The 25,812-nt window shown below is 46.2% G+C and overlaps 2 protein-coding genes across 5 annotated transcripts in view; one reads left to right on the top strand and one right to left on the bottom strand.

The window, feature by feature from the left end:
• Positions 1 to 4,197: 4,197 nt before the first annotated feature.
• Positions 4,198 to 6,206, bottom strand: COX19 (cytochrome c oxidase assembly factor COX19). Of its 2 annotated transcripts, XM_075768168.1 has the most exons (4): positions 5,983 to 6,206; positions 5,738 to 5,849; positions 4,652 to 4,765; positions 4,198 to 4,458 (listed from the first exon to the last, which is right to left on the bottom strand). In XM_075768168.1, exons 1-3 carry the CDS (start codon positions 6,062 to 6,064, stop codon positions 4,678 to 4,680), a joined length of 282 nt encoding a protein of 93 aa, XP_075624283.1. In that variant the 5' UTR covers positions 6,065 to 6,206; the 3' UTR covers positions 4,198 to 4,458; positions 4,652 to 4,677. The 2 variants fall into 2 exon arrangements, with proteins under 2 accessions (XP_075624283.1, XP_075624282.1); XM_075768167.1 differs by having other exon boundaries at positions 4,198 to 4,765.
• A 4,856-nt stretch (positions 6,207 to 11,062) lies between these two features.
• LOC104637154 (cytochrome P450 2W1) overlaps positions 11,063 to 25,812 on the top strand; it is a 24,979-nt gene continuing 10,229 nt past the window's right edge. Inside the window, exons 1-9 of one of the 3 annotated variants that reach the window (XM_010304536.2) lie at positions 11,063 to 12,803; positions 14,972 to 15,134; positions 15,314 to 15,463; positions 15,751 to 15,911; positions 17,134 to 17,307; positions 17,844 to 17,985; positions 18,542 to 18,729; positions 19,233 to 19,374; positions 19,761 to 24,850. In XM_010304536.2, coding sequence (XP_010302838.1) covers positions 12,606 to 12,803; positions 14,972 to 15,134; positions 15,314 to 15,463; positions 15,751 to 15,911; positions 17,134 to 17,307; positions 17,844 to 17,985; positions 18,542 to 18,729; positions 19,233 to 19,374; positions 19,761 to 19,948 — 1,506 coding nt within the window. In that variant the 5' untranslated portion in view covers positions 11,063 to 12,605 and the 3' untranslated portion in view covers positions 19,949 to 24,850. Of the gene's footprint in view, positions 12,804 to 14,971; positions 15,135 to 15,313; positions 15,464 to 15,750; positions 15,912 to 17,133; positions 17,308 to 17,843; positions 17,986 to 18,541; positions 18,730 to 19,232; positions 19,375 to 19,760; positions 25,056 to 25,812 lie in introns of those variants that run through there. The other 2 variants (XM_075768162.1, XM_010304533.2) reach the window with 2 other exon arrangements.

Below are 25,812 nucleotides of genomic sequence, written 5' to 3'. Positions count from 1 at the left end.
TCAGCAGGAGGGTCTCTTCCAGAAGGGATCTCCTCCAGGCAGAGAAGTAACTAAATCCCTTGGGGTCACTGGATATGCTACCAGAAATGACCACACTCTTGCATACTAGCAGAACGTTCCTTCCCTTCCCAGGAATCACGGATTAGAAATGTAGAAACATACTGCTCTCCAGTGGAACCAGGACACCCAAGGCACTTTTCAGAGCCTGCAGCATGAAGTGATGCTACAGAGGCTTCTCGTACAGGGAGCAGGCTGCTCCTTCTCTCCTAGCCTGCCTACCGTATTTCCTGATCTCTAACTGCATCAGTGCAACACTCCAGGTTTAGTTCCAGCAGCTTTGTGGAAACAGCATCACCTCCCAGTGCTCTCCAGGCCTCCTTGGAGCGAGATAACAACGGGGCGAAATTCAAGAGGTGCTCTAACCCATCTAGTTCCCTCCCAGCATTAGTCCTGGTTAAGCCGGACCTATGAAAGCAACAGTAAGTGAAAGTGATTTTGTTTTCTGCTGCAAAGGGCAATTAATCACTAACAAAGGCCAGTAACTCTGTGGACTCCAGAGGAAACCAAGCGGGTCACTCCTCACCATAAACACGATGCCCAGGCGCAAGGACATCCGTGGCCTTGAAGCAGGCAGGACAAATTGGGGAGAACGCTTCGGAAGAGGGTTCAGGGGAGGACCAAGCGTGAAGGTCAGCTGGCTACACCCTTTGCGGGTGTGTGCATCCCACTTCCAGGTGGCAGACGGAGCAACAATCCTTCCTCCGCACAGAGGCATGGGCTCCTACCAAAGGACTTTGGACCATGGCCCACTTCCAGTGCAAGCACAGGAGGCTCTCTTTGTATAGGCTTTTCTAATGAAAGAACACTCAGAGCCCTGGAAACGCTATTAAATTCTTTCTTCCTTGTTCTGCAGGTCATTGTGGTTGTTTGGAGAGATACACCTAGAGCTCAAGGTCTCCCAGGAAGACATAATGAGGGTTGGCTTGCAGCAACGTTCTCTGTAAATAACTGCGGTGATCAAGGTTAAGCGCTTTGTGGTTGAATGGATTCTAATCTGAGCAGAGAGGGGGAACGTATGGGCAAGGCTCTCCTGAGTGCCAACATGCAAGGCTCTGCTGACCCAGAGCCTCCGGGGACTGCCCGGGACAGGATCCCAAGCAGGACGGTGCCTAGACCTACCATGGGAAGGACGCTTTGCGAGGAAAAGCTACAGGAAGGACAGTTACAACCCCCTCGCTTATGGATTTCTATTAATGTGATAACAGCTTACGCAGATCTTCACTCCAACACAGCCCACGCTTTCTCCCGCTTCGGGCCATCCGTTCCACACCTGCACAATTCCAGCCGGGCTGGCAGTTTGTACAGCGATCCCAGCCCAACCGTGTGTGGCAACCGTTTGCGTTTCTCCAGGTCCCGGGGCCTGTCAGCAGGTGGTGCTTCACGGCAGCACTGGTGCAGGCAGCGCAGGCAGCGCACAGGCAGGCTGCTCGCGTGAAGGTTAATGCACTTGCGTGGGATTTACCTCGCTGCCCGTGCCACACGCAGCGGAGCGGCTCATCACCTCCAAACAGCTCTGTAAAGAAACCAGCGCCCCTGACAAACCCCAACAGCACACACGCCTCAGCTCAGTGTTTCCAGAACAGAGATTTTTTTTGTTTCTTCCCCCAACTTGGTGTCAGGCTTCTGGAGAAGTCCTGTTCCTTCCTCCTTGGTATAGGAACAGGAAAGATAACTACAAACTTACGGCTTTTCTTTGGCTTATACACCTCTGCTATTTTAAGAAGTATAAACCAGGATCCCACAAGCAAGGCTAAAATAAAGAGGTTTATATGGAAAGGCTTTAGTTAACGATCTGCGTGTTGGCAGGAATCAATTCAAACGCATTCTGGGACTTCTCCCGGATGACTGTGGTGTTGCAGGGACTTGTCCCATAGAGCAAGTTGGGAAAATTGTTTGACCCCAGGCTCAGCAATGATTAATGACTTGTTTTTCCACCACTTAGTTGCATTAGAAGATCTCAATCAAGATCAACCGATGCCCCTCACCAGCTTTGAGCTCACCTTACAGCTCCACTAAACATATTTTCTCCAGCTAATGCCTCACAGGCAGGACACACACGCCTCTGCAATCGCGTTTTCAGCTATCCATCCTTGTCCCGGCAGGAAGGGGACAGCGCTGCGAAGTGACTCACCGTGCCGGGAGGCAGGATGAAATGCAGCCCTGGATCCGGACAGGATGATGAGGTTATCTTCTTCAGGTTGGTGAAAGGTGTGAAATTCTCACCCCAGTGCTCCCTATTAGGATGGCAACGATTGCTTCTGCAGTTATTTTGTGAAGGATGAGGCGCACCCTGCCCGTTTTGGTGGCTCAGCAGCAGCGCCAGTCTGTGCCGGCTATGTCGCTGCAGCACGACGAGCCTACAAGTAGCACAGAGCACTGTTCACTTCGGAACACCATGAAGTTTTCTGAACCTGCTTTTTTCCCCGCCATCCCTCCTGCAGCAGGTCCAAAATTTGAGCCTCAGTCACTATAAACAGAGTCTGCAGTGGCCCCTCCTTCAGTGGGTAATCTCAGACAGTTCATTTAAACAGCAAATCTCGCTCCGGCTCAGCAGTCAAAATTCAATCAAGACTTCAAAAACTTGACCCCTTTTACTCTATAATAACCTCGAGGATAGAGCATCCAACAGAACATACAACTGGTATCAGATGTCTCAGGAAAAACATGCACCCAAGTCATGAAGTAACCGTCTGGCCAAACGACGGCGCAGAGTAACGGCCCAAAGATGAAACTACCACGGAGAACAGCCCAGATTACTCCACCACCACTGGTGGGTTCTTTCATAACTACCCGGGATTCACTTCACCTTAGAATATTCAGGGAGCACAGAAGCATGAAATTTGATTTCTTTCTTCTGAAGATGCTGGAGATTATTTTAATAATTCTTACTCGGTATCACTGAAAGAAAGCTCTTGTTCAGTGGTTTAATATAAAGTCTTTTAATATCTCTTTCAGCAATAAAATCTCTGCTTTCTCTTCTATAAATGTACTAATCTCACCAAAGGATATAATTTAAACAGTAGAATGAAGTAGAATAAAAAAACCACAGCAGCAAGCGAACATTCTTTTCAAACATGGACCCGCTCTGAACTATCTGCCGTTCGTTCAATCAGATTAGACCCAAGCAACAATTTAAATCCCAGCTCCAACCATCAATATGAAGAGCAGAAAATGTTCTTTTACCCTTTCGTGGATCTGCGAGCAAACAGATGCACAGCAGAGAGAAGCAGAAGCGAAAGGAATAATAGCAGACAGCAGGAAAGGTGAGATATATCAGAGGACACTAATGAAGAAGAACTGCCTTGGCAAAGAGTGTGTGTATCACCTTCTGCGGGCCCTGACCCTAAAGCTTGCAGTTTGAGAGCCAGATACACAGAGGAATGATTCACTGGGTTTAAAAAAAAAGAAAAAGTTAAAAAAAAGTGGACAGGGCAGGAAATACAGTGGAAATAGAAAATACATCCAGAGGATTTACAGATTTATTGTCTCCTTAAAACATATTTCTAAGGGGCTAATAGGCCAAATGATTTTGGCTTGAACTGAGGGCTAATTACAAAAGACTCATTTGCATTAGTATAGGTGAGGGAAACGCCACTGGCTCTGATAATTCATGGTAAGTTACACAAACACTAAAAACACACTCAGACCTAATTGCTCACCTACTGTATGGCCTGCTGCATTACCTTCTCAATGTACGGGCTGCAGCTATGTGTTTTGGAGTGAAACCCTGTATTTCTTAGCTAACTTTTGATTTAACATAAAACATTTGTTTTTAAAAGAATAAAATTGTCCAGTCACATTTCTATGTAGAGTTCACAGTTACTCAGAACACAAATAAATACCATTTCTGCGTCCACACTGATTTCACCGTAAAGATATTAAAAAAAAAACCCAAAACATGTGGCAGTTCTACTTGGAGAAATGAATATATTCACAGTGAAAGACTCCCAGTTAAATGATGAAATAAAGTTAGGTGAACACTGCTGGCATGGTAAATAAATGCAGAATCACTACCTGACTGGTGTCTGAAACTAGAAATACTCTCCCAACAATGATGAATGTTGAAAGACTGAAAAACCTGTACCACAGTACCCAAGTGTTTTCTACAGGAGGGTGAGAAGGAGATCACCTCAAAGATAGGGATTAATACCAGTATTTAATAAAAAACAATTTGCAAGTACCACAATAGCTTTATTTCCACCTGACAAGTAACTGCTGTAAGCATATTAGTAATGCCCACATAAGATGAATCTATACTTCAAAATCTATGCAATAAAGGTGGGGGTTTTTTGTCTTTTTAAAATAAGACTTCACTGTTCTTACAGAGACATGGAGAACACTTCAGGCAATAATCGTTTTCTCCCAGGCAAAATGTTCTTATGGATCTTTAAGAGTAGGCTAGAGAAATTAAAAGAAAAAAGTTAAGAAATACTTGAGGAAAGTAGATAAAGGCAGCACTTTTGCTCATTTAAAAAATATAATCTTATTTTAGGAAAATTAAACTTTGAAAAAAGGTTCCTTCAGGAAACAGTTCCTATGGCAATATGGACAGAACGTACAATATGTACTACACGAGTTACGCTTTCCATACATGAGGAGTGAAGTTGTCTTTCTTCATTACAACTTTTCAGGTTTTGCTTCTGATTTCTCATCTATCAGGTCTTTAAATCCCAATTTTTCCAGTGGTTCATTAGCCATAAGTTGCCTAAGTTAAAAACAACACAAAAACATTATGCAGAACACAGTCTATAACCAAGAGAACAGCAGCATTTTCTATTTCATTTAGTATTATTTACTCTAAGGAAATCCAAGATGTCTGTGCAGGGTGAGTGCCGCTTGGCAACACCTCTGAAACTTCACTTTTGGGAAAGCAACATTCAGGGATACTTTTTTTTTTTTTCCTTCTTAACAGCAGTTTTCCAATTAAACGTGTGGTTTCCTGATATTAGATACTGAATAAAAGCTTCCTCAGAAACTGACCTGGCTCTTGGTTATCCTTAATTAACAGACTGCATAAAAGCTTCCTAAAATTCTACTTGTGCCATTTTAAGTGAATGTGGTTTAGAACAGCATTGGTGGTGCCCCTATGCTTTGCTGTAATGATTTTCACACTGGTTTTGATTTGCAGCCTTCCTCACCACCAGCCCATGCAGTGTATGCAGGCATCCTTTTATTTAAGTGCACTTAATAACGCTCTTCGTGCATTTCCCAATGAGCTCCCCAGCTCACCACTGAACAGGAACCGTTGCAAAGCAATGCAAGAATGGAAACATCCCTGCGCAAGAATGGAAACATCCCTGGGAAACCAACCACCAACACTTTTCTCAGTTGAACTTAGGCACAAGTTAATCGTTTAACTTGGAACCATAGCCAGGAAAAAAAAAATAAAATCTAAAATCTTGACGTTGAGAAAGATGGTTGTGCAGAGTGGAAGCTGGCCGTGTCCCGCAGTTATTCCACCCTTCGGCCCGGATATCCACACCACACCACAAAAGTAAGCCAAGTGGACCGCTGATGCCACAAACGACGCCTGCTCCTCCCACGGACACAAGCCTCCTGCACGAACGCCTCCCCCCGCGGGTCCCTTCCCCTCCCCGCAGAGGGAGCCCCGCCACCTCCCCGCCCCGGGGGGCCACCCGGCCGCCCCTCAGCCCCCCGCCGCCGGGGTCCCACTTGCCTCTCCATGCGGCACTCCAGGTAGGCCATGGCGCGCTGCCGGCAGGCGCTGCTCTCGTAGCCGCTGTCGCGGAGACACTGCATGAACCGCTCCTTGAAGGCGCTGCACTCCCCTGCAAGAGACAGCGAGGGCCGCGCTACCGCCGGGCTGGGCCGGCGGCCCCGGGCCCGCCGAGAGCTGAGGGGAAGGGAGAGGCGGAGGCCCGGCGCTAGGCCGCGGGGAGGCCAGGCCCGCGTTACACGCACCGAAGTGATCCAGCGGGAAGGCGCCCTTGTCCGGCGGCCGCGGTTTGAAGCTCTTACTGCTGAAGTTCATGGCGGTGGACATGGCGCCGGCGGGGGGGGGGGGGGGCACGGACGGACGGAGGGGCCGGGGGTCCCTGCGGTCACACACCGGCCGCCGGGGGAACCGAGCGCCGATCGCCGCCAACTCCCGCGAGCGCCGAGCGCGTCGAGTGGGGGCACGTGACCGCTGCGGCTCCGCCAGGGGGCGGGGTCACGCCGCTATGGAAACGGCATTGCCATTGCTATGGCAACCGGAGCGCCTCGCTCCCGCGGGAGCTTTCCACGGGGGCGCGGGGCGTCGCCACGGTAACGCAATAGGGCCGCGCGGGCGGGGGGCAAGAGTTACGTCACTGCCGCAGGCCTCGGCCAGCAGCGCGGGTTGCCATGGAGACGCCGTCGCTGCCCGCCATGTTGGTCCGGGCCGGCGGCCTCCGGGAGCGGCGGGGTCGTTCCCCCCCCCCACCCCCGAGCCGGAGGGTCGGGCCGGGGCCGTGTCCGCTGTGCGACCTGCAGGGCGCAGCCGTGGGTGGCGGTGTGCCCCGAGAGCCCGGGGGCTCCGCCGCAGAGCTGGGGGCACCCCCGAGGCAACGCCAGCTTCCCTTAGGAATCCAGCAGGATTTCAGAAAAGCCACCCCCGTCCCGCTGCAGCGACGTGATTGCTCATATTTTCTTAACCCTCACGGCTTAACGGCCATGCGGAAACCTGACGGGCAGCACCGGGTTATTTCGTGCCTCCTCCAAGCGACGGGCGAGCAGGCGGCTCCCCACCATGCGAGGCGAAGGCCGCCGTGGCCTGTCAGCCCAAGCGGTCATGGGCACCTGCTTGGGAAACGGGGAGCTTCCAGGTCCTCGGGGCACGTAACCAAGGCAGAACCCCCTTTTCCCCGCAGGTTTACATCACGCTCTCTGCAGAACCCCGTCCTGAAAGGAGGATGAGAAACGGCGTTAATTTAACCCACCCCAGTGTTAACCGTGGATTACGCTCTTAAGATGTCTTTTTTTCCCTTCTTTGCCTGTAGCTGCAATTGGTTTAAGCTGGCCTTTCATCTGTTTTAAGTTGATTTTCTTTTAATTAAATGATGGAGATAAGTCGAGAGAATTCCAGGCTGGGGGAAAAAAAAAAAAAAAAAAAGGAGCAGCTGCAATTGTTAAGGACAGCCATTGTGGAAATATTACCTGCAGCCCCATTTCAAGTGCTTTTTGTTTATGCTTTGATTGCTTTCTTATTACAGTATTGAACTTGTAAATGGAAAATTACACCATGTTCTATTACATAAGCAACTGGTTTACACAGCCTGAAATACAAGGTTTTATTTATTACCATGTTTTCAGGGCTATGAACAATAGCTGGTTTTTATTATACGGTAAATGGCACTTTTCCGCTTGACTTCGTTATAACACTTAACAGTAAAAGGGAGATTCTCCTCTTTCATAAATCCATGCAGCAAACTGTCGCCCAGATCTCAGAGGACTGAGCTGCAGAGAAGCAGCTTTGGTTTATCTGGACGAGTTTAACCGTGCACTTGATTTTAGAAAACTACCTGAATTGTGTTCCTTAGCTTCTGGCACGGTGGTTGACTGGCTGATTCCCCTTGTGACAACGGAAGAAATCAAAAGAAAAAGATAGGCAGGGATCCCACAGTGGAATTATTCCCAAACAGACAGTGACAATCCTATGCAAAGGCTATATCGACTCACTGTATTATATTACAGCCAAATGTTTTGATTACATGTTAATTAACCCAGTGTCTTTCTTTGGAGTCTTAAATTTTGTAGTTACCTGAATTCAGGTCAGGTTTAGTAGGTCCTTGGTTATGCTTACCTAATGTTTTTATTGCAAATATCAGTTGTATCTTCTAGAGTTCCCTTTAAAGGTACAGTTTGTCTTAGAATCTAATGCACGTGCTGTAGCAGTTTAGGATGTATTTTTCCCAAGGAGATCAAATGAAACCCCCATTAGATAATCAGTGTGAAGAAAAAAAAAAAATCTTATTGGCAGATTAAGCCAACCAGTTCCAAAAGAATTCAATAAAAACAGTGCCACAAAGAACGGTGCCGCTAACAGAGAATTAAATGCTTTTCACATACTACCTCTCAAAGAAGTGAGAGACTTTCCCGGCACCCGGGAAATCTGAAATAGCTCTTTCAGTAAAAAGATGCCAATTGTACAAGAGAGATCAGATAATTTGTAAAGCATCCAGTGTTTTACAGTATCTCTAGTCTGGAGTACTGAGCCCTTTCCAAAAATTAGAAGGCTCAAGTTAGAAGGCTCCCCAAACTAGGGAAAATCTTGGACCTTCCCCTTTCAAGTTACACAGCTTGATAGATTTAAAAAAAAAAAAAAAATCCTTTGCTTGAATCAGAGCTGTTAGTCATTAATTATGGACTACAGAGTCATTAATTATGGACTGAAGGAACATTTGAAAAATGTTTGCTTTTTTACAGTGTTGTCAGATCACGCTGAAAACTTACTCCACTATTGGTGCTTATCTGTCAGTCGTACAAATGTACCTTCAGAAGGGTTTTTTACACACTTAGCATTATCTTTGGACGCACCAAATTGAAGTACTACATCAGAGCAGAACCTTTATCCCTTGTTGCGGACAGGGTAAAGTCCACAACTTTTGTTATTTTCTCTCTCCCACCATACTGCATCTTTTAAGAGCCTACAGATTCAAATTATCAGGTCGTTAATTTGAAAATAATTTATCAACAAGTCATGAAAGGCTATGAGTAAAGTACTAGGGGATTTTGTAGCTTGACTTGGGATAACTGTAATAAATTAATCAGTTAAACAAGACCAAGCACATTCAGACGCTGGAATTTGTGCCCTTGAGACTGCTGTTCCCAGCCCAGGCACAGAACACACCTCAGAGAAACATCCTTCCAGGATCACTCATTCCTTCGCCTCACCCTCGCGCGCGAGCACACCGCCAGCCCTTACATAAGGTGTCTTGCTACATCACTGCCACAGGCTGTTGTAAACCATTTTTCTCCCTTTTAATTCAGGTTCCTAGACAAGCAAAAATGCAGAATATTGCCAGAATAGTCTGGGGAATGGGGATTTCTGTTGTGAATGATTAATGAAATATTATTGTTTTGCAGTTACAGGGAAATCGCAGTTTCATGCCAGTAAGGTCAGGGCCTTACTGTATTATGTGCTCTGCAAAGATGTACAGAACGATAGCTCCTTTGCTGTTATGACTGAGCTGAAGCCTCGTCGGTTTAGAGGGGAATGTGGTAGAAATAGCAACGCCACGCTGAAAGCCAAAGCGAACTTTTTTTCACACTGCTAGTTGCAATCCTGGTATATTTAAATCCACATCTCTATCTGCATCAAGACGGGGGGGCCCAAAAGTAAGATGCTGGGACCCTGGCTCTGTAGATACCTACCAACTAATAATCCTTCATGATATACCCCAAATTGCCCTTGGATTAGTATAATTTCTGCAATACTGTGTTGATATAGACTGAAGCTAGAGACCCGGGACAAAAAAATCCTTGGAGCTACGTTGAGGCATTTGGTCTGTTCGGTCGTATTTTGAAAATTAATTCTTCATAGCCTGACCTCCTCAATACTTACTTCCCAGGTCAGGCTGCCTTGGCTCGTTGGCGTAAGTGTGGGGTCTGGAAGATCATGCTTCTGGCTATAGGCACGATGGCTTTTTCTGCAAATATTTTTACAGATATGCATATTATAAAGTACATTACCAGCACCAAATCCCAGGATCTCCCATGTGTTTTGTCACTGAGTGAGACTCAGGAAGGAATGACATCTATTCAGTCCAAGAAGAAGGCTTTTAAAAGCAACAAAATTCCTGAGAATGGTTTGTTGCTAAAAGGGGCAAATGCCTCACACGAGTGGGAAATACTGTCACCTTAGGCTCTGCACAGAGACAGTGCACTAATCCCATGCACAGATTATTTTTTTTTTTTTCTTCCAGTGACCAGACCCATCATATACAACCCTTCAGCTCAGAGTATGGAAAACCCTCAAGAATCTTGCATTGAAAATTTGCAGTAGAATAATGATTTTTAAAAGTATTTTTCAGGAGTCTTTCTTCCCAAAGCAGATGTGCAACACACACTGATTTGAAAGATCAGTGGAAAGAAATTCAGTACACATTATTTGTAACAAAATGAGCATAGCGAACAGTAGAGATACTGATCACTACCCTGTAGTGATCCTATAGAAATGCCAGTTTGCAGGATGGGAAGAAGTGGGTGTAATCCAATAAAACGATGCAATAATTATGAAAAATGGAAAGAGGTCAAAGTCGGAAAGCTTTTGATTTCTTTTTGCACTGGCATTTGTCAAGGTGAGCAAAATCCATTAGCAAGGAGCAGCCCGAGTTTTAACACATCTGAGTCTTTAAAAATGTTAATGTTTAATAGGGTGTGCTCATGCTTTATATGTCCCTGATAACAATGCACGGGCTGATAGGCATCTCTTGAGGTTGTAAATCAGTAGCAGAGCCTTGCAAGGCACACAGGCACTTGGTGTTCACTCTCATGGTTTATTATGTTATCAGAACTCATTGACTGAATTATGGCCTTATAACAGCTCTTTCTCTGCATTATCCTACTGTTACTGTAACATTATTAACCTTTGTCCCATTAGAAGATTATACATCCTTCTCCAGAGGAGCACACAGAAGTTAGATGACTCTGTGGCTGTTTAATGTACAGGCTCTTTTTCTAGGAGGAACTGATTATTTCCCTGAGCTAAGCCTGCAAAGTCTGCTTACCTGAAGATGGTATCAGCTCTGGCGTGGGCTGGTAGAAAGATGAAGACACGTGAGCGGGGAGCAACGTTTTTCTCCCCGGTCCTGTGTGAGATGCCTCACCTGCAAGCCAACAACTCAGTTGTAGGCAGTGTTCAGGATTGCATGCTGGAAGCCAAGGTAGGAGAGGAAGAAATGGAGGTGAGGACATCACGTTAGTTGTATTTTAAAACTGCAAGGATTCCCTCCCACTGGAGAACTCATCCATCGTTGCCATCAGTCCAACAGGTTGCAAGTCCATGGGCTCACTGCCTGTATCATCACCAGATACAACCTGAAGCTTTGAACAGTCTGGAAGCCCTTGAGAAGGCACTCTTGCTGTCTATGGCAGTAGCCAGCTCTATTCTAACAGATCAGTGGTGGCTGTATGTAAACCAAAATGCTAAATTCCCTCCATCAGTACCCAGCTGAGCCCACGTAGGATTTTCTTCCTCACTCTTACTGTATCTTGTAAACTAAGAGTCCCAGTGGTCACACTATTTGCTCAGAGAAGAGTCTGGCAGAACAGGATATTCTTGGAAATGTCCAAGAGAAGAGGGCACAGACCAAGACCTTCATAGTTGTGCAGCAAATCTCGAGATGGACGTGACCATCCATTGCCCTCCCTTCTGTGCCCGCCCTGCCTAGTCCTCTTCTGCACAGGGTGAAAAACTCCACTCCTGATAACAAGCTTTGGAGAACAGGCAGACATACAGGCACCTTTTTCATGTCAATCTCGTTAGAGTTTATTGATTCCCCTTGCCTTCAGCTAATGTACTTTTATTATTATTAATAAATAATCATCATTTTTCCATCAGTGGAGCCTGCACTCAGGAGCCCTGGAGGATTCTAGCAAAAGTATTATTAAAATTAAAGGTTTCTAAAGAGTTGAACAGCAGCACAGCCCAGTAATTTGACAGAATCTGCAACGGGGGAGCAAAATATCCCCACTTGGGAATATCTGATAGAGCATCAAATTGGCTCCTTCCCCCAGAGCCACCATTTAAAACCGTGGTCTCCTCTTCATATCACTTCTGCTGTGTTGTCATCCCCCAAGGATGCAAAGGGTGCAGGAGGCTCTTGGTGAGCTGTCGCCCAGTCACCCAGGCTCTTGCAGGACCCTGCCCTGGCATGGTGCGTGACTCATTTTGGGTTTGCCGGTAGAGGATTTTTGGGACAAAGATTAATAACAGTGTCAGCGATGAAAACACTGTGTTGCTCAACAAGATGATTTTACTGGGGTGGCAGGAAAGCAGAGAATCAGAGCTGTCACCTGTAAGTGGACCTACTCCTGTCTGCAATCCTGAATTAATGCATCTTCATGCTACCACCATTCCACCTCCTCCTTGGTCAGCCTTGTCTTCCCTGAGGACTTCCTTGCCAGCTGCATCTTAGGCTGCGCATTTCTGGGGGCTTTCTTTCCTGCATCCCACTTCCTCCATTGCATCACCAGTGGTCCAGCTGAGTCCTGTGACTTGGCACCACGACAGCAATCCAGCACAGGTCCTGTCCCTTAATCCTGTCCCTGAAATCACGGAGACCACAACATGCCCATAATACAGATTTTTCACTGGAAAACAAACACCTTGCCCCAGTGTTGTAGATGAAATAGGAGCTCCAGATTAAGATAATCCATGTTTCAGAATAAAATAAGGTGCTTTATTTGGCAGGAAAAAAAGTACATCTGGTTTAAATGGAAGTAAACAAGACCTCAGAGTCCTTTTCTCTGCGTAAAGCCACTTCCCCAGAGGTGTGTTCAGGCAGTGACAGAAGGGCTATAAAGGGACCCCGAGATGCTCATACCCACACTTTGCTCTAGCCATGGCCGTACAGAGTTTGCTGCAATACGTGGGCTCTAGCTCGCTGCTCTATTTGGCAGCAGGGCTGGCCGCTCTCCTTTACTTTCTTACCAGCTTGAAGAAGTCACTTTGCAGTTTGCCTCCCGGGCCACGACCTCTTCCTCTGATCGGAAACTTGAATGTGGTGGACCTGAAAAAGCCGTTCCAGTCGCTGACAGAGGTAGGGTCTGAGCGAGCAGACAGGGGGAACACGTGCAATTCCTGAAGCGAGGAATGGAACTAGGGACAGGGAGATGCAATTGTGTTTGCATTGTGCGGAGGGCAGAAATGAGATATTTGGTGTATAGGCAGGCTGGCAGAGTGACTTCACCTTCAGAGTTATACACACACACACGTATTTATATACATAAATATAATACATTCTTTCCTTTATACATACACAAGCGTAGACCTCTACCCCTTGCAATTAGCTCCATATTGTTGGTGTTTCAAGTCCCTCGGAGGCTGCAGGTAGGAGACTCGAGCTGGGTTGCTCTGCTGACAGATCAGGACCATTTGCCGTCAGGAGATGTCTCACTGCAGACAGGTAGGAAGGAAGAAAGGAAGGAAAGAAGGGTATCATCCCCACAGCAGAGGAAATGGGGTGATATGCACATTGGTTTCCAAAGCTAATTATATCTCTGCAATGCAAAGCTCAACTCTGGCTCCCCAACCCTGCACACACACAGGTTATTTAAGACTTGATGCATGGTTTTTACACATCTAGGTAAACAAATTGCTTTTTCTTATGCAGCTCCATGGATACTTTTATTTCTAAAAAAAAAAAAAAAAAAATAATAAAAAAAAAAATTTTAAAGCCAGGTGCAATGTTTGTTTCAGAAAGCGTCTGCTGTGCTCCCGTAGGGAGGTGAGGACAATTCAATGTGAGTTCAGATTCAGATTTCTTCTGCTTGCTGTAGAGACAGTTGAGGTGCCATGAGTGACCTGTCACATTCCCTGTGTGTGTGCTTACCGGACGCTATGAGAGGGGACACCCGTGCCCAGTGAACTCCTTCAGCCCACCTGAAAGGGCAGGGCAGACACCAAAATTCCCCAGTGAGTCACAGAAGGGCATCCTGGGCTGCAAAAGTACAGAATTCCTCTAGCTGTCATACAGTGTTCATCTGCCGTGGTTCACAGTGCAGAGGATTGTGCAGAGCCCCAGATTTGATGGGCTTCTGGTCCTGAGCTCCCATCTGATCACAGGTTATGTTTGAGGGTGCTGGTATGGAAGAGCAACTATTTTTGGTGGTACTGGGGGATTTTATGATACAAACGTCACACGAAAGCACCAGACTCATTTTTTATAATCTGGCAAGCAGCTTTGTTTAGGCTTTCAGGCCTGCCACATCCAGTACTTGTGTTGCTGAGAAAAAACAGGGTTGATGCCAAGAAGTACTAATGCAAAGAAATGACCAAAGGAAGGCTGGGAGGCGGCTGCGATTCCCTGCCCCTGGCTCTGCCGCACACTCTGTGAGCTGCCGGGGAGGAAAGAACCGGTGTTAATGTTATCTCCCAAGCCGTCAAACCACCCTTTGATGAAAACAAATTCAATTTGTCTGGTGTAATAACGGGAGCTGCTTCTAATCTGAAATTCAATTTTCAGTATGTATCTAATGCATAGCAAATGGTAACCAAGGCACATCGGAAACAAGAATACATTTGGAGCGGATGGCTTGCAGTGTGTTTAAACGAAGTCTAAATAGCGAGTGAATGATTAGATTGTCAAAGCCACCCTTCTGTGTAACAGATGATTCATATTTAATTTGCTATAAAAGCCTAGAGCTCTTGTGACGTTGTCTACAAGAATACGCTTCCTAGTTGGATTCAAGTTTCTGGTGGCCAGCAAATAATTTTGCGATGACTGCAACACTACCCACCTTGCCATAATTAGAGACAAGTGCTGTCCTGAAAGAAAGAATTATTGTCTACCTTTGTTTTCGTAGTGTTTGTGGCTTTAGCCTCAAAGATGTGTGCGCGCCTGCTTGCCTCAGGTCAACAGCGTTAAAATAAACAGGTCTGCCTGCTACAGCATTTTCTAACCGTCCTCCGAACGGTAGTATCGCTACACTGGCCTGTTCCTGCAGAACACCACAGGAATGCAATGGCATTTTATTGACTTCTGCTCTGATAGGAGCGGTGATAGCAGACACCTTGTTGTGCAAACAGGGTGCAAGCAGAGATGCTGGCAATTGATAGCTGTTGCTCATTAGTTGCATTACAGCAGCACCTGGAGACTTCGGGCAGGGCTGGGAGGGTCCTTTCGGGCTAGAAACCACCTAGGGTGGCTAGTGCTAGTGTTTGGGTCCAGATCTGGTTTTGAATGAACATATTTATTCACCTTGACAGCTCTCCAAGACATATGGCAACGTCTTCACTGTGCATTTTGGACCCAGGAAAGCTGTGGTACTGGCTGGATATGAAACCATCAAGGATGCCCTTTTAAATCACGCTGAAGAGTTTGGAGAGAGAGCAGAAATACCCATTTTTAGGAAAATGACACAAGGAAATGGTAAGCTTTTGGTTGGTTAGTTTTTGTAGTTTGTCTATGTTCCTTACATAGTATCATCCTCTTACAGGTTGCTATTTGTCTGCATAACGGTGTATTGAGCAGCTTTCGTACCAGCATGTAAGAAGGCCTTACAAATGTTTAACCATGGGTAACATAAGGATGTTATACCTTTATTTTAGGCATAGCATTCAGCCATGGAGAGCTATGGAAAACTATGAGAAGATTCACCTTGTCAACACTGCGAGATTTTGGAATGGGAAAGAGAACCATTGAGATCCGAATCCTGGAGGAAGTAAATTCCCTCGTTAAATATTTTGAATCCTATCACGGTGAGTGTCAAGAATTTCACCCAGAGACAGAAAACGTGTCTAGCACAACAATAAAGATTAATGAAAGTTTAACTTAGAGCAAATGGTATCTCATGGTTAAAGTTCAGCGTAAGCTGAAACAGGTTATTAAACTGAGACCTTAAAATATTGACACCCAGTTCCCTGCTATGCATACTGGGTGGTGAATGAGTTTTTTCTTTGGGAGCTCAGGACTCCATTTCCATAGGAGACCAGACTGAAACAGGCATAATTCACATCATCATTTGTTTTCATTGCCTGAAATACAGGGAAGCCATTTGATACGAAGATGATACTCAACAATGCTGTGTCCAACGTCATCTGCTCTATATTGTTTGGAGAGAGGTTTGAATATGATGATCCTGTATTTTTAACTTTGCTGAAGCTGTTAAATGAAAATACTAAGCTGCTGGGTTCCCCTATGGTGCTGGTAAGAGCTTGATTTACATTTTGGCTTTTAGCTTTTTTAAGGATATCCAATTGCCCATGTTCGTCCTCCTAGCCTCCCACATCTTGCGTCTCGAGGCGAGAACAAGAACATTATCAGCCAGCCTGTACTGAACACATCCGCGGTTCTGTATCCACAACGCACAGATTCCCAGGCCTCTGGGCTTAGTCTGTGAAGCTTATTAGTAAAAGAAAAAAACCCCAAAGTCTTTACAAAAGGGACTATTTTACCCTCACTGAAGAGCAGAAGCACAATGCATCTCTCATATCAGAAATTGGCCCAGAAATGCCACCTCAAATCTGCCTCCTTGTATTACACCTTCAGTAACTGTCTTAGTTCTGCCTCTCCTAGAACCAGGTTTGACAAACTACTCTTGTTTTGGCTACTGAAACTGAATCTTAGCAAACTAACACCCAATATAAGCCCCTTCCTTCCTGACGCAAAGCTTCAGCTTTGAATGCCAGTGGAGTTGTCTTTCCGAGCTGCACCAAGGTCTGTGGCTGGCTGTAACTCCAGACTAGCTGAGCCCAAAAAGCATCACCTGAGCACAGGTCAGAGTTACACACTGTGTACAGACGGTCTCCCACGCGGGTGTTTGTTTAATTATCTGGCAGGGCAGCCGGTGGTCTCCCTGAAGATGTGCACACCTCTCATGGGATGATGGGGGTGAGACCCCCCTTTCTCCTGACAGCACGTACGTCCATATGACATACTGCAATGCTGTGCTCAGTTCAGCTACGAACAGTGTAGTTGGGTTAGCTCGGTGCTGTGCCTAAGCTAAGGGGCTTGGAAAGCACCATGTTGACACAAAAGTATTGTCTGTCTGTGGAGGTGGACCGCTCAAGTCCCTTCTGCTGCCGTAGGATGTGACACACCTGAGGGCTTTCCCTGGAACAAGTACATACTCGCGTTCCCATCTTTCACATATGAGACCCTCTGTCCCACTACCTACACATACGGAAGCCCTGAAGGAAGATTAAGCTGATGAGTCTCCCAAAAGTCCTGGCAAGCACTCATGCAGAGGTGGAGCAGAGAGAATATGCGATTTCTGCAGCAATTCATAGCTGCTTGGACTGTACAAACTGATGTGGGGGAATTATGACCTGAAAGGTCAGGTCACGGGACAAGGCACCAGCAGTGTGATTTGAGATACCAATATGTGTTCAAAATGCCGATTAACAGTAAGACTTCTCTTGCTCTACAGTTATATAATTTCTACCCATCCCTTGGATTTCTCTCTGGAGCTTCCAAGACCGTCCTACAAAATGTCAGTGAACTGAACGCTTTTCTCCAGAAGCTCTTCCAGGAACACGAAGAAGAGTTTAATGAAAATAACTTAACAGGCTTTGTTGATGCCTTTCTGATGAAGCAACAACAGGTACTTTAAAGCTAAGTCTCAGAGTCTTTCTGTTCTCTTAGCTCTGACTTATTATTAGGACTGACCATTTGTCAGGGACTGGGAGTGAGTGGAAACAGAAGAACCACGGGGAGCAGAGTATATCAAAGCTCATACTCACAGTGAGCTGTGCTGTACTCGCTCCCTAGCTCCACTGAAACTGCTGGTTAAAGGGATCTCGTTGTCAAGATGTCCCACGTGGGTGAAATAAGTTACCACTCAGCACATGTAAGGAGGAGATCATCTCAAACCTTCCTGCAAGAGTGGTAAAGTGATAAACTTCATTGCAGTGACTAAATTCCAACTAACTTAATATCTGGACCTGGGGATTGCATATGCACTTGGGACCAGACAAATTCCATACAGCATAGGCTCTAATGCTAAAATACTAAGCATTTAGTTTCCCAGAGCATACAAAGTCACAAAAAGCTAAAATGCAGGTAAAAATGGTGGCAACACAGTCACATATTGGTATCACTTGCTGTAGAACTTATGGTCGTTACCTGTATGTTTTGAAGGAGTCAAAGAAACCCCACACTATGTTCAACAACGGAAACCTTTTGTTTTCAACCCTGGACCTCTTTGCTGCTGGGACTGAGACTACTTCTACAACCGTGCGCTGGGGTCTTCTTCTGATGATGAAATACCCAGAAATTCAGAGTAAGGCTGGGAAGTCCTCTTGTACCATATATTGTTGCATGCTTAAGGCTTTGGTTGTGGAAGGGAGTGGAACTCATTCAGTGTTGTCTAGAGTAATTATTCTGAGCACTCTGAGAGAGATAACAACCGTTGACTTTACAAAGGAATTTTATGCAGCTGAATTGCAATAAACCAGCCCAGCCAAGTGGGAGAGGCAAAGGGCCAGTCTACGGTTACAGTAAAGCTCCCCCATCCTTATTCTCCTCCAGGCTATGGGCTTACGTCACTAAAGGTCTCCTCAGGAGCTGATTCTGATCTAGTTTCTGGTGAAGGCTATGGGGTAACAAAGGTGTGTGATCAGAATCAGGCATGGGGTTTACTGTAGTGACTCCATTCAACTCTCTTGGCTCAACACAAATGTGAAAAAAAAAATCACACCATGCCCTGACTTACTCACTTCTTCTCTTCCCAAATACCCCTCAAAGTTTTCCCTTTTCTTCATCTTGGCCGAACTGGAGGCCATTTCAGTTGCAAGATAAGAATGTTATCAGCTTCTTAATCCTTTCCTCCCTCCAAGGAAAGATTCAGGAAGAAATGAACCACGTCATTGAACCGGGAGAGCTGCCTAAGTTGGAGGACCGGAAAAAAATGCCTTATACAGATGCAGTGATACATGAAATACAAAGGTTTGCCAATATTGTCCCAATGGGTGTATCACGATCAACTCCTACTGATGTGAATTTCCAAGGCTATGTGATTCCTAAGGTGAGCTTTGAGGCTAGCAGCTTAAACAAAACTGTAAGGAATCTGTGCAGTGTAAAGCAGACAAGAAGAAAAATGTAAAAATCTAAAGATGCCATGATGCGTGGTTTAATCTCTGATGTGATCCTTTGTCTTGGATCCAGGATAGCTGTTACAAACATGCACTGGACTGCGGTCTGTTACAGCTGTTTGAATCCAGAATAACCACAGATGTTAGTTAAATCACACTGGTTTGAATCTCTTACATCAAATGTGGAACCTCTACTTCAGCATCTTTCTTGAAAGTACTGATTCTGTAAGAAAGGAATGTTTTGTGGTCCAAAAAGAGAGCAGCAGCTACTGATAACAGGCAGAGCCTCAGTGGGGCAGAGAGGCATCCCGCAGTTCTATTTGCCATAGCTCAGTCTTATTTGCCTCTTCACATCAGAAAAAAGAAAGCAGCCCAGCTCAACTAGGAAAGCGATCTGCGCCAAACAGCTACCGTGAGTTTCTCTGATCCCTTTCAGGGTACAGAGATTATTCCACTGCTGACCTCCGCTCTGAATGACGAGCTACACTGGAAAACCCCAGATCAGTTCAACCCTTCCCACTTCCTGGATGCCGATGGGAACTTCGTTAGGAGAGAGGCGTTTATTCCATTCTCCATAGGTGAGAGGGGTAATGTGTTCACTACCTGGGGCTAGTCCAATGGCACAGTTCCCCCTGGTTCCAGGACAGTATGAAAGTCAGGGACATTGAACATAGGATAAGGGATTTCGGGTCATTTGTCCTGTCCACCATTGCTGTAGGTAACCACGTCTTCCTTGGAGAAGCCACTGATTTACCCGTAGTGACTGAATGATCTCACATTCCTACAGGCTTCTGTGTGGTTTGAGAACAAGTCAGTAGCACCTCTAATATACAGAGAGAAGGAAGGAAAAATTTCCTACCTCAGCAGCCTGCTCTTACGTGTGTAGGCCCAGTTCAGAAGGTCTCAGACATCAACACTAACAGTTACGGTGCTGATCATTTCCTTCTCTCCTGGTTGTTTTCAGGACGAAGGGCTTGTGTTGGAGAAGGACTGGCCAAAATGGAGCTGTTCCTCTTCTTTGCAGGCTTGCTCCGCAAATTTGTTTTCCAAACCCCTCCAGGAGTGGATAAGTCAGACCTAGATCTCACTGCTGATGTCGGCTTTACCTTGAACCCCATGCCTCACCTGGTTTGTGCCGTGCCCTACGAATGATCGAATGACACGGAGTTAGTGCAGTGAACACTTCAAGCTTGAAAGCAATTCTAGTTACAGGGGGAAAAGCTGTACCTGAGCTTTAGGGGAAGGAAGACACTGGGCAGTGCTATTTTTCTCTCATTCATGCCATTCTTTCCAACAGCTCTTGCGGTGTCTGTCTAATGCAAACACTTCAGACACCCCTGAGTACTGCTCTCAGAAACAGTGTGATTCATTCCTGGAACAGCACATCAGAGATGCAGTTTTCAGAGCTGTTTGAAAGAATGAAATGGTTTCAAGCCTCCTCTATAGATGTAACTCATCAGAGGCTGTCCCCTGAGAGCCTCCACGGGGAATTTCTCAACCCAAAGTCCAAGCTCTATAGCAGAGCTGATTTGTGATGGCCCAGCTGGAGACAACAGTTAATGGATCTAGAAATCTCCCCAGGACGGTTGCTCAGCTGAGCCTCAGACTGAGCGTCCATTGTGCGATACAACCTGCCTTATCTTTATTACAGAGCCCCAGACACGAGGGTGTAACATGGGCTGATGCCAAAAGCCAGGCACGGGACAGTTATCAGAAAACATCTAAGTGGTTTGGGAAGTGGGTTCATTCCAACTCACACTAGGTGCTTTATGCTGAAGAGCCTGTTTATGATGGGGCCAAGCTAGCAACTTTCTGCTTCTGCTAAGAAAGGCATTTCTACCACTCCCTCACCTCTCCTGGCTTCATGCTGGCTCTGGCACTTGTCCGATCCCTGACTGGGCCACCTTAGATCCCTAAACTGGCAGAAAATGACCAGCCACAGAAAGTGAAGAATTTCTGAATCAGCGTGACTAAAGCTAGACACAAGCCCAGGCAGCGTGAGGGCGATGCAGCCGGGGGCGGGCAGCAGGACTGCCACGCTCCCATGGGAGAGCTGAGACAGGCTCAGCCCTCTTCTCCGCTTGCACCTTAGGAGCCGCAGTTGCTCTCTAGATCCTCTCCACCCTCCAGAGAGGGAGAAATGATCCTTCAGTGGATGCTTCAATTGCCACAAGGTCTGAATTACTCACTCTCTCCATTGACTGCAGGGTGAACTATCATCCACAGGCTCCTATTTCAAACTTCAGTCTCATGCATCAGCTGTGTTGGGATGAATAGGGACAATATTGTCTATTTGACTGAAAACGGGGCTTCAACTCTTTAGAAAATGTTGCTGTCTGTCTTCAGCTCTACACCAGATACATAGCCCCTGGCATTTCAAGCTGTCTTCCTCTCCAGACATTCCTCGTGTCAGGGGTAGGCGGCAAGGTCTCCAGGCAGAGTAACAGATCAGCCTCCTCTGCTGAGCAAATTGCCACGGGCTCCCACGGAAGGTATCTGTGCTCAGTACACCGCAGGAGCAGGGCCGTCGCAATAAGAACTGCGAGCAAAAATTTGGTCCTTGCGAAAAGTGCTTCGGCCACTTATGTAGGAACCGAAATTACAAATTCAGAGCTGATAACGCGCACGTTCTGCCAGCATAGATCCTGCATCGCTATCAAGGATAACAGGATTTTGAATGTAGTCACTGTGAAAATAGATGTAAAACTGGTAATAGTCTGGAAGGAGAAGCAGGTTAGACTTTGTTACCAAGTCGCTCACCTGTGCCCATTAACGTGTTGTATGGGGGTCCCTGTAGAAAGCTGGTGACACCCCAGAGACTGCGGCTGTCCTAGAGCAGCTGTTTGATTGCTACAACTAATGATTTATTTCATGCAGCGGCCATTAGGAGTAGGAACAACTAGCTGTACCCGCAAGGCTACACCCATTGATACGTGTGTGAAATCTGAATGGCAGTGCAGGTACAAGAGAGGAGGCTTCTTCACGTGCTGTGAACCAGGCAGGGAACCACCGGTGGGTTACGGAGCAGTGAGTCACCGAAGATGTTTTTGTGTTGGCTTGGAGGCAGGAAAGGCAGGTTAGAATGATAAGAAAAAAAAGGGGGAAATAAAAAGTTACAGAAACTGAGAGGGTGGTTATGGTAAAGCTATAACATAAACCCAAAGTCGCTGTCATCCAAAGCTGATACGTGCTGCAAACGGAAGGAAAGAATGGGGGGAGAGAATATGAAGGGATAACAAAGTAGAGTGGTCTTTGGCCAAGACACTGACTCTTCACACTAGCTTTAGTACACACAACTAAAGGCAGCACTCTAATAGTTGTACTGTACCTTGTACTTGTACAGGTATTGCACGTGTACGTGCACTGTACCACGGGGCCAGCTCCAGCTGGTTACATCTCAAGAGTCTGCTTGACAAGCTATGCAACAAGAAAGCTTTCGCTGCTACACTTGCTTGCATTTTTTTTTTTTTTTTTTTTGCTGTTGCTCTATTTGCAGTCTAACTACTGCAAGCCTGACCTTATCTCCTACTTATAAATAAATATTTTGCTCCGTTGCTGTTGATCTATCTGGTGTTGCAGGATGAAGTTGATTTTGGGTCAAACTGATAAAGTTGAGCTGCACCGCCTTTAATACACCCACACTAGAGAGGTGGGCACAGGGATCCCTGGGCAACGTGCAGCCAGCACATGTTTAGCAATGCAAAGAGTGAGCAATGCTCATAGCCACAAATAGCTCAAAGGAAACAATTGAATTTCTAACTCTAGAGAAACACAACTGCTGTCTGAGACAGGACGCGGCTCTGGATGGCTTTCTGATGCGGCCTCTCACAGCGATTCCTGTGGCTCCTGCCCTTGCTTAAGAGGAACTCATCACAGTAAAAGCCAGCAGGAGTTTTCTGAGGCTGCAGTCCTGGATGCGCTGCTGGTCAAGAATGGGACTGGCACAGAGATTTGGGGGGATTTGAGTTCGTTTAAAGGATGCTGGGCTGGTGCTTTACTGCCTGGCTCTGCCCGGGCTGGCTAAGTGGCAGCGCAGTGGCTGCGCTTAGGGGTCGGTGGACGATGCCCGTGCTCCGTGTCCCGGTTCACATGCCGTGGCAGGGGATTGCCACGTGGGCACGAGGGACCGTGGACAACCCGGCTGCGAGCACCCGGAGGGGCCCGGCTGCCCCAGGAATGCACCCGGAGCGGTGTCAGCACTGGCAGGTGTTTTGTGCTCGGCTCTGTGTGCTCAGGCAGGGGAGCACGTAGCAGCGCGGCTCCAAAGCAAAACACGTACCAGACACATTATTGAGACAGGAATTTCTTGTCATCGCAAGAGCTTGACTTACCTTTGTCATTTTAATGCATTGCACTCAGAGCCTGGTTTAAAAAAACCCCAATACACTCCCCCGGCTTTTCAGAGATAATTTAAGTGTCTTTCTGAAAGGCCTTTTTATGATTTCAGCAGCTCCCAGGGCAAGGATGAAATACCAGGAGAGCGGCAGCAACACGTAACTTTGGCATTGGAGGGTGCTGCGGGTCAAACAAAACCCTGCAGGAACAAACACTTTGCACGGGGCGCAGAGCATGTGCCGTTGCAAGTTCTCATCACAATGCCCACATTCTGCACCCTGTGCCAGCCTTCATCCTTCTTGCCTGTCTTTACAGCCCCTCTGCCTCTTTGCTCACTTGAGCAGGCAGGGTTGAGTCATCCTAGGCATGCTCAGGGGGAAACCGTTGCCTCCAGCCCATTTCTTGGAAACGAATTTTAAAAAAAAAAACATCCCAGAAATGTTGCAACACACTTGCTTCTGGGCGGCTGCTGTGCTGTAACATCCCCACACCACGCAGGCAGCTCCAGCGTGTAACCAAGCAGCCGTGTGCTTTGGGACCGTGCTAACCATAGCTATGCCCCGCTTCAGATTACGTCCACTTCCTTCTCTACCTTCTTTGCATTTGCAAGGCTGAGGACCCATATTTGCTGAATAATGGCCTTTATATGATCTAACCTTTGGATAAATGTACCTTTAGCCTTGTGCTTCCTGACCATGTAAAAGAGCTCTTTCTTCCCTGAGCAATCTTATTCCATTGGCTGTTTATTCCCAATATCCTCCTGAAAACCACTATTCAACCAGGTAGATCTCAATTCCCTCTGTACAGGATTTAAACCTCTATGAGAGACGCAAGCTCCAGGTGTTTCTATTTTTGACTCAAAATAATCCCATTCTCCTGTCTTGTTCCCCTTCTGAAACCTGCCAGGTCAGCTGGCTTCATTAACTTCATTAACTTCTTCCCTCTATCTCTTAGAAACTGCTCTTGCAAAATGAAGAGTCCTCCCAGAACTTTCAAATCTAATTTTGTCTTTCCATTCCACTCATGAATCCACTCATGATCACTTGATCCAAGCTAATTTTCCATGGCTAGCTATTACATGTCCTCTACTTCAGACACAAAGTCTGAAATCACATCCCTTCTGGGCAGTTCAGAGCCGACTTTATGAAGAAGTTTATGGGCTACAACCCCCGGGGATACATGGGCTTTGCCATTATTAACAACCTTTGATCTCCACTTGACATCAAGAAAGCTAAAGTCTCCCAGAACAATACTATTTTTCTCTCTAGCAACACGAAGGTCTCAAATCCTCCCCAAATTTGAATCTGGAGGTTTCTAATAGGATTCAAAGAAACTTTTTGATTTCCCCGTGTCAGCGGAGTGTTTGGAGGGTCATAGTACTGCTAGTAAAGGACCTTGAGGTCTCAGGGGGAGGAGGAGGAGGTTATAGAGGAATGCCAAGCACCTTTTCCCATGTATATGTTCTTGCACACACATGCATGGGTTTGTAATTTGAAACTCTCTTTACTTCTGGACAGGCTTTGCAAACTGCTTAGACCACATTCTCTGAGGTGTTTAAAGAGGGTGGAGTATGCAGTATTTATTTAGGTACTCTACAAACCTTAATAAGAATCGAGTGCTTGTAGCAATCGCAGAGAGCAAACAGAAAGCCAGCTGGCAGAAACTGAACAGTGCCACTGCATTTTAATTGCTTCTAACCCCCCAAAACCAGATTATTACTAAAAAAATGTCTTTTTTAATTTCATCTATCTCTGATCCTACATTAATTTGTCTGCTGTGTGCAGCAGTATTATTAGCTGTACTCTATTTTTCAACTGGCTATAAAAATTCAGCTTTTAAATTTCCTCCTGGTCCAACTCCTCTTCCGATCATTGGTAACCTGCACTTGGTGGATCTTAGAAGGCAAGATAAATCACTAATGAAGGTAGGACAAAACCCCCCAAACCCAGACCCTCATTGATTTTAAAGCTGCCTGGGATATATCAGTGAGAACTTTTTGTCTTTTTTTAATTCAAACTAAATTGTAAAGGTGTGAAAATTGCTTTATAATATTTTTCTGGGCTTCTTCTAGCCAACGTCTGTGTTGATGCAATGTAATTTATGAGCGATCAACCATTAAAAAAAGACCTCTGGGTAATATGGGAATTCTTCATGTAATTGTGATGATGTACATGAAGTATATAATGCTTGTGGGATTTGAAATATTAATTTGACAGCAGGGACACCCAGAAATCTTTTAAAGCATTAGGACATAACTAATAAGAAATGAAATTGCTTCCCTCCCCTCTGCCCTGGAGAACTGGCAAGGGGAATTCCATCATGCAGCAACCCCAAAACTGCTTTGGAGAGGGCCAAATCCAGACGCCCCACTGCAAAACCCACTCCCCTCTCGATGAATTGGATACGCATTAAAATCTAGACGGCAGTACAAGAGAGGGATGGAAAAGTTACGCTAAGGAACCAGAACGAATAGCCTGCAAGCTCTTCTGTTAACCTGTAATTAAGACAACTTACCCCACTTATGGTGGTAAACTGTTCTTCGGTGCAAGACGAGGCTGGCGCAGCCCGGGGTGTTTCTGTCAGGCTGCTGAGCGCTCCCTGCTCCCCTTAGCAGACAGCACCCTTGGGGATCGACCTGCGCCGGGGTCAGGGAGAGAGTGAGCAAACAGACAGCGGCGGTT

This window comes from Balearica regulorum, chromosome 15, assembly GCF_011004875.1.
Source record: "Balearica regulorum gibbericeps isolate bBalReg1 chromosome 15, bBalReg1.pri, whole genome shotgun sequence".
Taxonomy (NCBI): domain Eukaryota; kingdom Metazoa; phylum Chordata; class Aves; order Gruiformes; family Gruidae; genus Balearica; species Balearica regulorum.
The sequence above is the reverse complement of the archived record's forward strand: the minus strand, read 5'-3'. Positions and strand labels throughout refer to the sequence as shown.

Bases quoted from the DNA above. Each gene is read 5' to 3' on its own strand.
- COX19 (XM_075768167.1), bottom strand. From the start codon at position 6,064: ATGTCCACCGCCATGAACTTCAGCAGTAAGAGCTTCAAACCGCGGCCG. The intron at 5,850-5,982 runs GTGCGTGTAACG...TGTCTCTTGCAG, and splicing joins CTTCCCGCTGGATCACTTCG to GGGAGTGCAGCGCCTTCAAG. The intron at 4,766-5,737 runs GCAAGTGGGACC...TTTTTAACTTAG, and splicing joins CTGGAGTGCCGCATGGAGAG to GCAACTTATGGCTAATGAAC.